The sequence below is a fragment of the Salmo salar genome, chromosome 01, assembly GCF_965601325.2.
Source record: "Salmo salar chromosome 01, fSalSal1, whole genome shotgun sequence".
NCBI classification, from domain to species: Eukaryota; Metazoa; Chordata; class Actinopteri; order Salmoniformes; family Salmonidae; genus Salmo; species Salmo salar.
In genome coordinates this window covers 57,821,803-57,835,301 of record NC_138291.1, presented here as the reverse complement: position 1 = coordinate 57,835,301, position 13,499 = coordinate 57,821,803, and the positions used below count along the sequence as shown (strand labels likewise).

The 13,499-nt window shown below is 43.2% G+C and overlaps 1 protein-coding gene across 4 annotated transcripts in view; it reads left to right on the top strand.

Moving 5' to 3' along the window:
* The window catches only part of LOC106605759 (E3 ubiquitin-protein ligase UBR2), a 46,420-nt gene that overhangs the window by 15,712 nt on the left and 17,209 nt on the right, over positions 1-13,499 (top strand). For 2 of the 4 annotated variants that reach the window (XM_014201699.3, XM_014201684.3), the window contains exons 5-16: positions 1,590-1,720; positions 1,865-2,003; positions 2,090-2,152; positions 2,291-2,411; positions 2,601-2,708; positions 2,905-2,993; positions 9,884-9,982; positions 10,750-10,913; positions 11,030-11,129; positions 11,477-11,605; positions 11,750-11,933; positions 12,042-12,103. In XM_014201699.3, the coding sequence (XP_014057174.3) occupies positions 1,590-1,720; positions 1,865-2,003; positions 2,090-2,152; positions 2,291-2,411; positions 2,601-2,708; positions 2,905-2,993; positions 9,884-9,982; positions 10,750-10,913; positions 11,030-11,129; positions 11,477-11,605; positions 11,750-11,933; positions 12,042-12,103 (1,389 nt within the window). Of the gene's footprint in view, positions 1-1,589; positions 1,721-1,864; positions 2,004-2,089; positions 2,153-2,290; positions 2,412-2,600; positions 2,709-2,904; positions 2,994-9,711; positions 9,811-9,883; positions 9,983-10,749; positions 10,914-11,029; positions 11,130-11,476; positions 11,606-11,749; positions 11,934-12,041; positions 12,104-13,499 lie in introns of all 4 variants that reach the window. The other 2 variants (XM_014201707.3, XM_014201691.3) reach the window with 1 other exon arrangement.

The following is a 13,499-nucleotide window of genomic DNA, read 5'->3' as shown; positions in this document are numbered from 1 at the left end:
TGCCAGGGCGGATTGCAGAGGTCTTGAAAAAGAAGGGTCAACACTGCAAATATTGACTCTTTGCATCAACTTCATGTAATTGTCAAAAGCCTTTGACACTTATGAAATGCTTGCAATTATACTTCAGTATTCCATAGTAACATCTGACAAAAATAACTAGACACTGAGGCAGCAAACTTTGTGGAAATTAATATTTGTCATTCTCAAAACTTTTGGCCACCACTGTACACACAATACCCTGTAATGGCAAAGCGAAAACTGTTTTTTAGACATTTTAGCAAATGTATTAGAAATAAAGAAAACATACCTTATTTACATAAGTATTCAGAGACTTGAAATTGAGCTCCAGTGCATCCTGTTTCCATTGATCATCCTTGATGTTTCTACAACTTGATTGGAGTCCACCTGTGGTAAATTAAATCGATTGGACATGATTTGGAAAGGCACACACCTGTCTATGTAAGGTCCCACAGTTGACGGTGCACGTCAGAGCAAAGACCAAGCCATGAGGTTGAAGGAAATGTCCTTAGAGCTCCGAGACAGGATTTATGTCGAGACACAGATCCTACGAAAGGGTACCAAACAATGTCTGCAGTATTGAAGGTCCCCAAGAACACAGTGGCCTCCATCATTCTTAAATGGAAGAAGTTTGGAATCACCAAGACTTCGATGGACGCTCTGACAGATCTCTAGAGTTCCTCTGTGGAGATGGGAGAACCTCCCAGAAGGACAACCATCTCTGCAGCACTCTACCAATCAGACCTCCATGGTAGAGTGGCCAGATGGAAGCCACCGCTCAGTAAAATGCACTTGCCAGCCTGCTTGGAGTTTCCCAAAAGGCACCTAAAGAATCTCAAACCATGAGAAACAAGATTCTCTGGTCTGATGAAACCAAGACTGAACTCTTTGGCCTGAATGCCAAGCGTTACATCTGGAAGAAACATGGCACCATCACTACAGTGAAGCATGGTGGTAGCAGCATCATTCAACGGAGCAGAGTACAGAGGGATCCTTGATGCAAACCTGTTCCAGAGCGCTCAAGACCTAAGACTGGGGCAAAGGTTCACCTTCCAACAGGACAATGACCCTAAGCACTCATCAAGACGATGCAGGAGTTGCTTCGAGACAAGTCTCTGAATGTCCTTGAGTGGCCCATCCAGAGCCCAGACTGAAAATGGCTGTGCAGCAACACTCCCCATCCAACCTGACAGAGCTTGAGAGGATCTGCTGAGAGGAATGGGAGAAACTCCCCAAATACAGGTGTGTCAAGCTTGTAGCATCATACCCAAGAAGACTCGAGACTTTAATCAGTGCCAAAGGTGCTTCAACAAAGTACTGTGTTAAAGGTCTGAGTACTTATGTACATTTGATATTTCTGTTTTTTATTTGTAATTTTACAAACATTTCTAAAAACCTGTTTTTGCTTCGTCATTATTGGGTATTGTGTGTAGATTGAGGGGGGGAAAACTATTTCATACATTTTAGAATAAGGCTGTAACATAATCTACATTTTGTTAAGTCAAGGGATCTGAATACTTTCCAAGTGTGCTGTATATTTGGCTGATCATTATTTAATTGTTTATTTGCAGGATCCCCTGGCCCACCTCTCAACAGACATGATTGCCCGCTGCTATAATGTCTTCTCCATTGTGCTGAAATACGCCGTGGACATGCTCACCTGGGACAAGGAGGATGAGCTGCCCCCGGGCCTGGAGCCTCCGTACGTACACACACACACACACACACACACACACACAAAGTAATTTGTGATTCGTTTTCATGTTCTCGCTGGTCATCATGACAACCCAATAATTTCCATCTGTATCCAGTTGATAGTCATGTCTCTCTGCTTCTTATTTCTCAGAGACCGAAGTGACACCTATTACTGCATGCTCTTCAACGACGAGGTGCACACCTACGAGCAAGTCATCTACACCCTACAGAAGGCGGTCAACTGCACCCAGAAAGAAGCAGTCAGCTTCGCCACCACAGTGGACAGAGATGTGAGTCGTGTGTGTGTGTAGCCCGCAAACCTACAGCATCATTGACTAATGGCTTGATATGTGTGTAATCATCTCCTGCTATACAGGGAAGGAAATCGGTGCGCTTTGGCGACTTCGCTTTCTGTGAGCTGGCCAAGTCGGTCATTGTGGTGAGTGGCTTGGTCTGGGGAGCTGGATGCATCTCTTTGAAATCTCACGATGACATCACACTGCTGCCACCAATTAATCTGTTAAGTCATTTTTCATGAGTCTCTATATATTAATCGTGTGTCTGTGCGCGTGTGCAGAGGAACACGAGTCGTCAGTCCAAGCCGTTGCGGGTCCAGGTAATGCACTCCTCGGTGGTGGCTCATCAGTGCTTCGCTCTCAAAGCCCTCCACTGGCTGGGCCATGTCATAGGATACTCAGGTCAGTCTCCTTCCACTCGCCAAACTATTAATGTGAGTATTGTCTACCTGCCGTTGGATGGTGCACTCAGAATCCTCTTTAAATATAAAGAACTTAACACAATATTTAAATGTTTATCGGGGGTGGGGGTGACCCGCGTGTTCATCACGTGTGCCCGAGGGCCCATTGACAGCGTGTGTGTGTGTGTAGATGCTCTGAGGAGGATCCTGTGTCAGGTGGGCCTAGAGAGGGGGCCAGATGGTGAGAACTCCTCCCTGGTGGACACGCTCATGCTCTGTGACTCCAAGATGTGGAAAGGTGAGGAGGAACTGCATCTTTTTTAGTTCTTCTGACAGCTTTGGGAACAGTTTCACTCAATAATAAATACAAAAAAAATCCTCCGATTTGGGGTAGTCGTTGACCGACCCCAACCCTGTCTCCTGCAATGCACATAAAACACAAACACTTCCATGAGCACTCTGTTCTGACTCTTAACACCCAATTTCCACTCTAGGAGCCAGGAATGTCTACCACCAGCTCTTTATGAGCAGCCTTCTCATGGACCTCAAATACAAGAAGCTGTTTGCTATCCAGTTTGCAAAAGTAAGCTTCTTCTTTTGATCCTTAATATGAAGAGCCAGTATGGCCGCCTAGCGCCGCTATGTGGGAAGTCATATTGCATTCTGCATTAGGGGAAAGGCTGAAAGTGCTAATGTCAAACTAACTGCTTCCTCCAGCTGACCCCCCCCCCCCCCTTAATGAGGAACTAATGTGTCAATATCACATCAGCAAGGGCGAGGGTTTTAGTCCTAATGTACATAAGCGCCAGCTCCGTGTCTCTCGAATGTAAACATGCTCTGGATGCACATTTCTGTCCATTTTGCTGCCGACTGAGTGTCGTTAACCGGTCAGCAAGTGGTAAAAAAAGAAAACGAAACAGTAAAATGACGTGATCAACAGAAGTTACTATCAGAGTATATAATGACGAGATGCTTATGTTTCCGCCCTAACGATGGGAGTCGTCCTAAGGCGGGAAGGCCCAGCATCAGCCCATAGAAACGCATTGGACTTATTTTGGAAAGATTTTGGCGCGAGTGAAACTTCACGCTTTGTCTCTTCCAACCCTGCATACAAGGACAGAACATTTTTCATTTAGAACTTAATGGAAACATGCAACAATAACCAGCCTATCGTCTTAGTCAAAAGGCTATAGCAAGTCCTGTAATGAAGCAGTGAATGAAATGCCATTTCAAACATTTGCCCAAATGCAATTCGCAGAAAACCCAATTCTTAAACTGCTCACCTAATTCGAGCAATTGCATATGTGACAGGCATGAAAATCTCCGTTAGAAAGAAGGGGGTATCTAGCAACTACTATGATGGGTTGCTAATATGACTAGGATTGGGTCTTTGGCCTCTGGACAACGAAAGAAAGTTATGAAAACCAATAGAACAGCAGAGAAATGCTACTTGGTGGCATGAGGAAGTCTTTAGAAAATAATTGCCTCCACGTTTCTATGGATGGGTGTTCACAAGTTAAGACATGGCTCATTATTTGAAGTACATTAAAACGTTGAGGTTTCAACCAATTATATTGCCTCAGGCTCACATTGCGACGTGGTGGGTGATGCTCTGATAGTCAATGGTAGGCAGGCTATAGTCCTATGCATCCAAATGGGGAATGGGAGGTGCGCTTTACTAGTTGAGATTGACAAATAAAAATAGCTTCTTTAACCTGTCTGGGAACCTGGGACGCTTGCGTCCCACCCTAGTCAACAGCCAGTGGAATCGCGTCGCGCGAAATACAAATACCTCATAAATGCTATAACTTCAATTTCTCAAACATATGACTATTTTACACCATTTTATAGATACACCTCTCCTGAATCGAACCACGTTGTCCAATTTCAAAAAGGCTTTACAGCAAAAGCAAAACATTAGATTATGTCAGGAGAGTACCCAGCCAAAAAAAATCACACTGCCATTTTCAAAGCAACTAGCATGCATCACAAATACCCAAAACACAGCTAAATGCAGCACTAACCTTTGACAATCTTCATCAGATGACACTCCTAGGACATCATGTTACACAATACATGCATTTTTTGTTCGATGAAGTTCATATTTATATATAAAAACAGCATTTTACATCGGCGCGTGACGTTCAGAAAATATTTTCCCTCAAATGCTGCCGGTGAATCAGCGCTACAATTTACAAAATTACTATTCGAAAACATTGTTAAAATGTAATATTGTCATTCAAAGAATTATAGATTAACCTCTATGGGCTAGGCGGGACGTAATCGTCCCACCTACGCAACAGCCAGTGTAATCCAGTGGCGCGATTTTCAAATACCTTAAAAATCCTATTACTTCAAATTTTCAAACATATGACTATTTTACAGCTATTTAAAGACAAGACTCTCGTTAATCTAACCACACTGTCCGATTTCAAAAAGGCTTTACAACGAAAGCAAAACATTAGATTATGTCAGCAGAGTACCCAGCCAGAAATAATCAGACACCCATTTTTCAAGCTAGCATTTAATGTCACAAAAACCCAGAAGACAGCTAAATGCAGCACTAACCTTTGATGATCTTCATCAGATGACAACCCTAGGACAGTATGTTATACAATACATGCATGTTTTGTTCAATCAAGTTCATATTTATATCAAAAACCAGCTTTTTACATTAGCATGTGACGTTCAGAACTAGCAAACTTCCGGGGATTTACTAACAATTTACTCAATTACTCACGATAAACGTTCACAAAAAGCATAACAATTATTTTAAGAATTATAGATACAGAACTCCTCTATGCACTCGATATGTCCGATTTTAAAATAGCTTTTTGGTGAAAGCACATTTTGCAATATTTTAAGTACATAGCCCAGCCATCACGGGCTAGCTATTTAGACACCCGGCAAGTTTAGCCTTCACCAAAATCAGATTTACTATAACAAAAATGTTATTACCTTTTGTTGTCTTCGTCAGAATGCACTCCCAGGACTTCTACTTCAATAACAAATGTTGGTTTGGTCCCAAATAATCCATCGTTATATCCAAATAGCGGCGTTTTGTTCATGCGTTCCAGAAACTATCCGAAATGGTAAATCAGGGACGTGGTGCAATTCGTGACAAAAAAAATCTAAATATTCCATTACCGTACTTCGAAGCATGTCAACCGCTGTTTAACCTCTTGGGGCTAGGTGGGACGCTAGCGTGCCACCCGTGGTGCACTCCATCAACAGCAGGTGCATTTCAAGAGCGGCAAATTTGAATCCAAATAAATGTCAAAATTCTAATTTTTCAAAAATACAACTATGTTACACCATTTGAAAGATAAACATCTCCTTAATCTAACCACGTTTTACGATTTCAAAAAGGTTTTACGGCGAAAGCATAAATTTAGAGTATGTTAGGACAGTACATTTACAAGAGTTGTGTGTAATGTTTTGTCAAGTCAAAGACAGGGTCACCAAAACCATAAAACCAGCTAAAATGATGCACTAACCTTTTACAATCTCCATCAGATGACACTCCTAGGACATTATGTTAGACAATGCATGCATTTTTAGTTCTATCAAGTTCATATTTATATCCAAAAACAGCGTTTTACTATGGCTTTGATGTTGAGGAAATCGTTTCCCTCCAATAACCGGCAGTCAAGTCAGCGTCAGAAATTAAATAATTAAAATTAGAAAACATTGGTAAAATATTATATTGTCATTTAAAGAATTATAGATTTACATCTCTTGAACGCAATCAACTTGCCAGATTTAAAAATAACCTTACTGGGAAATCACACTTTGCAATAATCTGAGCACTGCGCCCAGAAAAATACGCGTTGCGATACAGACTAGACGTCATGTTGGGGAGATCTAAAATCGAAAATACTATGTAAATAATCCATTACCTTTGATTCTCTTCATCAGATGTCACTTCCAGGTATCACAGGTCCATAACGAATGTAGTTTTGTTCAAAAAAGCTCATCATTTATGTCCAAAAATCTCCGTCTCGTTAGCACATGATGTAAGCCAGCCGGACTTCTCGTCATGAACGAGGGGAAAAAATATATTTACGTTCGTTCAAACATGTCAAACGTTGTATAGCATAAATCATTAGGGCCTTTTTTAACCAGAACATGAATAATATTCAAGGTGGACGAATGCATACTCTTTTATAACGTATTGGAACGAGGGTACCCAACATGAACTAGCGCGCCAGGTGTCTAATGGGACATCACCGTTCCATGGCTCTTGTTCGGTCAGATCTCCCTCCAGAAGACTCAAAACACTTTGTAAAGGCTGGTGACATCTAGTGGAAGCAATAGGAAGTGCCAAAATATTCCTAAACCCCTGTGTTTTTCAATGGGATAGGTTTAAAGTCAATACAACACATCAGGTATCCACTTCCTGTCAGAAAATGTCTCAGGGTTTTGCCTGCCAAATGAGTTCTGTTATACACAGACACCATTCAAACAGTTTTGGAAACTTTAGAGTGTTTTCTATCCATATATAATAAGTATATGCATATTCTAGTTACTGGGTAGGATTAGTAACCAGATTAAATCGGGTACATTTTTTTTATCCAGACGTGCAAATGCTGCCCCCTAGACCCAACAGGTTAAAATCAATTTTTATGCAATTTATCTCATTAAAAAAGCGATAATATTCCGACCGGTAACCTCCTTTTCGGTAAACAGAGGAAAAACCAGAAAGACGGGGGCGGCCAGTGCACGCGCCTAAGCCCACAGTCCCTTGATCGGCCACTTGAGAAAGGCGATAATGTGTTTCAGCCTGGAGCTGGAATGACGACATTCAGATTTTTCCCGGGCTCTGAGAGCCTATTGGAGCCGTGGGAAGTGTCACGTTACCGCAGAGATCCTTTGTAATGGAATGAGATGTCAAAGAAAGACAATAAATGGTCAGACAGGCCACTTCCTGTAAAGGAATCTCTCAGGTTTTGACCTGCCATTTGAGTTCTGTTATACTCACAGACACCATTCAAACAGTTTTAGAAACTTTGGAGTGTTTTCTATCCAAAGCCAATAATTATATGCATATTCTAGTTACTGGGCAGGAGTAGTAACCAGATTAAATCGGGTACGTTTTTTATCCAGCCGTGTCAATACTGCCCCCTAGCCCTAACAGGTTAACATCTCGTGAATGCAACCGCATTGCCAGATTTAAAAATAACTTTACTGGGAAATCACACTTTGCAATAAACGAGGTGGTATGCTCAGAAAAATAGGCTAGGCGATACAGATTAGCGCCATCTTGGAACCATCTAAAATCAAATATACTATTGTAAATATTTCCTTACCTTTGAGTATCTTCATCAGAAGGCACTTCCAGGAATCCCAGGTCCACAACAAATTAACTTTTTCGAACAAAACTACATTTATGTCCCAATAGCTCCTTGTTAGCGCGTTCCGAAGGCTGCTCATAATGTACTGTAGCGCGCGGGACTTGGCGTCACGAAAGAGCAAAAAAAAGATATTTACGTTCGTTCAAACATGTCAAACGTTGTATAACACAAATCTTTAGGGCCTTTTTCAACCAGAGCTTCAATAATATTCAAGGGGGACGATTGCATTGTCTTACTAAACGTTTCGGAATGAGAGAGTACCCATGGGCGCCCGCGTCATAGTAGTAATGGCCCTCCCCCTGTGACCAACTTCCCAAGCCTCTCTTTCGGTCAGTTTCTACCATAGAAGACTCAAACCACTTTGTAAAGACTGTTGACATCTAGTGGAAGCCTTAGGTAGTGCTAAATGAATCCTAACTCACGGTGTGTTTCATAGGCAAATTGTTGAATGTGATTCCACAAATCAGATTTCCACTTCCTGCATGGAATCTTCTCAGGTTTTTGCCTGCCATATGAGTTCTGTTATACTCACAGACACCATTCAAACAGTTTTAGAAACTTTAGTGTTTTCTATCCAAATCTACTAATTATATGCATATTCTAGTTACTGGGCATGAGTAGTAACCGGCCGTGCAAATACTGCCCCCTATCCCCAACAGGTTAAAAAAAATAGATATTTTTTTTTTCAACATGCGATTTGCATTTGAATTGTTTGTTGCGCGATGGCCGGGTTTACAAAAGCAGGTTTCACTCCAGTTGCCTACAGGCTTTTTGAGGAGCCACTCTCGCGATGTTTGACAGGTGGTAGTCTGTTCCGCTCCTCAAACTAGGCTTGGCATTGCTGAGCGCGCGTGATTTTAATTCCACAAAATTATGCAAATGGACCGATAAGCATGACCGGTCATATGTGTTTTTGCCGGCTAACCGATTTAATAGTTACCCGTTAGCATCCCTAAAACATACCGTTAGGGTATAGCTATGAAAGAGAATTTGATACTTTCTTGAATTGAAGATTGATATGTCGAACAAATGTATTGTATGAATATGAGTGTTTTCATAAAGATCATCCCATGAGTTGTCTGACAGAGACTGACACCATACCCATTTGGTCATGTAAACACAAACACACCAAAGCGGGTATAGTCTTATCATAACAGCAGATTGAGGGTGTTTTGGCACGAGCCCTGGCTGGGGCGTTAACTGCGCCCATCACATCCTTTTACTCTGTCCTCCTGGGTGGCAGAGCTGAGAGGATGGAAAGACAGCCTGCTTGACATGTAACACAGCCCCACACATGCCCAGTCCCTGTCGGACCCCATTTAACCCAAAGTCCTAGGCTGTCCGCTCTGCTCTCACACACCCAAAGCTCTACAGGTGTCTTGAGCTGAACCTGAGAGCATAGATATGCACTCACTAGATCACACACGCTGAACCTGAGAGCATAGATTTGCACTCACTAGATCACACACGCTGAACCTGAGAGCATAGATATGCACTCACTAGATCACACACGCTGAACCTGAGAGCATAGATATGTACTCACTAGATCACATGAGCTAAGACTTAGACCGGATATTGGATAAGATTGACTGCCCAAATTCTTACATGGAGGAATATTGAATCTAAACTTTTTGATTAGACTCAATTGGTCTCTGATACTATTTTGTGATTCTGTATCTATGCTCTCTGAGACTTGGGTGGTCAAGGATCAGAAAGCTTTAGAGGCTTAGTAGGGGGAGTAGGATGAAGTTGCCCCGTAGACACTCATCTGAGGTCAGTTTTGCTTTCCCTCTCCGAAAGGGTTAAGCTTACGATTTGACAAGTAAGCTGATCCTAGATCTGTGTCTAGGGGTAACTGCTCACCAGAGCATAGAAAGGGATTGGGGGAGTGGGGAAGGGGGGCCCACGGCCTTTGACCAGGAGGTGAATGTCCCCCTTGTCATTTAGAATTACCGGCGCCTCCAGACAGATTTTATGGAGGATGACCACGAGCGTGTAGTGTCAGTGACCTCTCTGTCAGTTCAGCTCTTCACCGTCCCCACCATGGTGAGTAACCCAAAACTCCACAACTGACCACACACACCTCTTCTCTTGTCTTCCCCCATGCCACTGCTGTTAGAATTATGAGCGCTTGCAGAGCGACTATGTGAAAGATGACCACGACAGGGAGTTCTCGGTCACTGACCTCTCGGTGCAAATGTTCACAGTGCCCTCCCTGGTGAGTACAGGCCGCACGGGTTGGGGTGACGTGAGTTAGTACCACCCGAGATGGGACGCATGCAGAGAACCTCAAGGATTTTTAGACTGTTAATTGATGTCACGTCCATAGAGTGAAAGGATGGCCATCTTAACCACGAGTGTGTCATCTTCATTATGTTCAGAATATCTCCGTTCTCATCATTGATTCCTTGAAAAGGGTGTTGCATGCCAAACTGATGTTTTAGATGTATAACGTTGTTTTAAGAAACATCTAGGATCCCATTTCATGTGTTTTATCACAATAACTGTTATAGAAATGAAACTGTTAAAGATTTGTGATCACCCTAGCAAAGTATGCTATTCCAGTTGTATGCTAATGCTGTAGTGTAGTTTAAAGGGATACTGCGAGATTCTACTTACCCAGAGTCGGATGAACTCGTGGATACTGTTTTTTTTTTTTTTTTTTTTTTTTCTCTGCGTGCAGTACAGTATGAAGGATGTTAGCGGTAGTTTTACGAGCCAATGCTAACTAGCGTTAGCACAATGACGAGGTCTACAGGTGTGGTAGCATAACCGGTAACTTCCTTCATACTGCACGCGGAGACATAAAAACGGTATCCAAGACTGGGTAAATTGGGCTTAAATGCCACAATATCGCAATATCCCTTTTTAAGTCTGTAGTATAATTGTCATATTTTTACATAGATTGTCTTTAGGGGTGATTTGACTCTGGAATGTCCTGCTACTTGAGGCCTCTAAACCCTCCTCCTCTCCCCCCTGGCCCAGGCGCGGATGCTGATCACCGAGGAGAACCTGATGACCATCATAATCAGGACCTTTGTGGACCACCTGCGCCACCGCGACCTGCAGGGACGCTTTCAGTTTGAGCGCTACACCGCCCAGCAGGCTTTCAAGTTCCGCCGCGTCCAGAGCCTCATCGGAGACCTCAAGTAAGATGACTGTGCGAACACACAAACACTGGGCTGTGTGTGTGTAGATTAGTTAAGTGTTGTACAAAGTCAGCGTGTGTTGTAAACAGTGTGTGTGTGTGTGTGCGCGCACACAGGTACGTCCTCATCAGTCGGCCCACAGAGTGGAGTGACCAACTCAGGGAGAAGTTCCTGGAGGGACTGGACACCTTCCTGGAGCTGCTCAAGTGCATGCAGGTTAGAACTAGTCACCGTTAGTGGTGGGAGACTGGGAGTCCGTAACCCCTCTGGGCTTTATTGAGACTCGAGATGTGTCTGCATCTCAGTAGTCTAAAGGTGCTTCCTCTCTGTCTCCCCTATTTCACCTACACTGCCCTAAAAAATACGATTTGGTTAAAGAAATATGATGGTAGACTAGCCTTCAGTAGAACTTGCTTCCACCTGTCCAGTTCTTTCACGTCAGAGAAGAATGAGGAAATTAGATCAGAGGAATGCATTTCAGACTCCTATGTTCCTCCCCATATCTGGTTCATTTTGGGGGTAGTGTTTAGCAGCGTCTGTGCTCTCTGTCTCTCCCTCATCAGGGAATGGACCCGGTTGTGAGGCAGGTGGGCCAGCACATTGAGATGGAGCCTGAGTGGGAGGCAGCCTTCACCCTGCAGATGAAGCTCACACACATCATCTCCATGATGCAGGAGTGGTGCGCTACAGATGTGAGTGGCTTAACTTATACATGAACACACACACACACTTTCTCTCTCACAAACTCTCTATTGGTCACTCACGAACATGCACCTGCCTTTTCTCACCTGTGGCTCCTACTGTTTTTTTTTCCCCCTTCCTGTGTGTGTGTACAGGAGCGTGTGCTGATTGCAGCCTATAAGAAGTGCCTGACAGCCCTTACACACTGCCACAGTGGCTTCACTGACGGGGAGCAGCCCATCACGCTGAGCATGTGTGGACATTCTGTGGACACCATCCGCTACTGTGTGTCTCAGGAGAAAGTCAGCATCCACCTGCCTGTGTCCCGTTTACTTGCAGGTCGGACACTAGCACACAGCAGAATGACAGACCGCTGACGCTTTGGCTATGATATTGACGGAGATTCTTCTACCCGTTATTAATATGGTCACTGCTTCTTCTGTTTAGGTCTCCACGTTCTCCTCAGTAAGATGGAGGTGGCCTACAGATTCCCTGAACAGCTTCCGCTGGTAAGTAGGGCTGTCACGGTGACCGTATTACCGGCGGTCAAGAGTCATGACCGCAGTCAAATTCCACGTGACTTATTAGTCACGGTAACTAGGCTTCTCCAAGCTCTGATGCTGTTGATGGTCATTAGTAGCCTACCAAACGTGCTACTTGTCTGGTACTTTACTCTATTGTCCCTCTAATCACCCTGACATCATTGCAAATGTCATTGAAAATCTGATTCAAACACTTCATGAGAGTCAATGAGCTCATGTTGCTCAACATTTCTACAGGCTATGCAATTGCGTGAGAAAACAGAGTGATGTCCTCAATTTAAGAGGATCCCATCAGCTTTCTATAGGCTAGGCCTACTATATTTATTTCTCAACGTTCCTAATATTAAGCACATTGCTTCTCATTACAACAGGAGTATAGACTACCTGGCTGGTGTGAAAATGAACCACGGGGGAAAGCGTCTGCCACTCGCTATTTAAGTGTATAGATGATGTGCATTTTATTTATCTATCTATTTATCACTTGTGAGTGATGAGGCAAGAAACAGCGCATGCCTTTTTTTGCGCGACTTTTTCTAATCATAGTCGCACACGTCATGTTGCCTAGCCCATAGGGCTGTATTTTCTGATGAGGTATGAATCACAACTAAAGTTGCCAAATAACTTCTTAAAATGAAGCAAATTAATCAACCGGTGTAGAGTCTAACTGGCATACATGGGCAGCGCGTAGGCACCTTTTTTTTTAATAAAGCGTTACATGCATAATTGCATTTGCGGTCAATTTTGAGATTGGTGGGGGTTTTTTCCCGCTAATTGTTTGCATGTTGGAACATTATAGCCTTTTGCCGTGTGCGCATTGCTGCGCTTATAATGTGAAGAAATAGTTTATGAACATTGGAACCTAAACGTTCTGATCTGTTGCATCAGCCTCATTGCTTTTAAAAGTTTTTTATGTTAGTGGTTGTATTAATCTGTCGCATCCCACAACTGTCCCAGACTATATTTGGAGTATTTATTTCTCGCACAGAAGGACAAGTTGACAAATAGAATAGGTCAACTTTTGTACTATGGGGTATAGTAGATTGTCATGGGTTTGTGCTTTTGCTGTTCGTTAGGCCTGCTCATCTTGTTGGCTGACAAAGTAAATGTGGACAGTTCTTCCAACATCTTCAAAATAAGCGCCTTGGAATTTGATAAGGACCCGCGCAGTTGCGTCCCCGACGTGTCTGTCTTCACTTGTAGCCTGTGAGAAGGACCCGTGATGCCTACAGGACCCGGTCACTTGACAGGCATTGGCTAATAAGAATTGAGATATAGTATCTGAGAGAGCCATGTGAGTGCGAGGTGCTTCGGAGCGCACAGTGGGGCAGAAGGGAATTATAATGGATTTTTTTTTTTTTGGGGT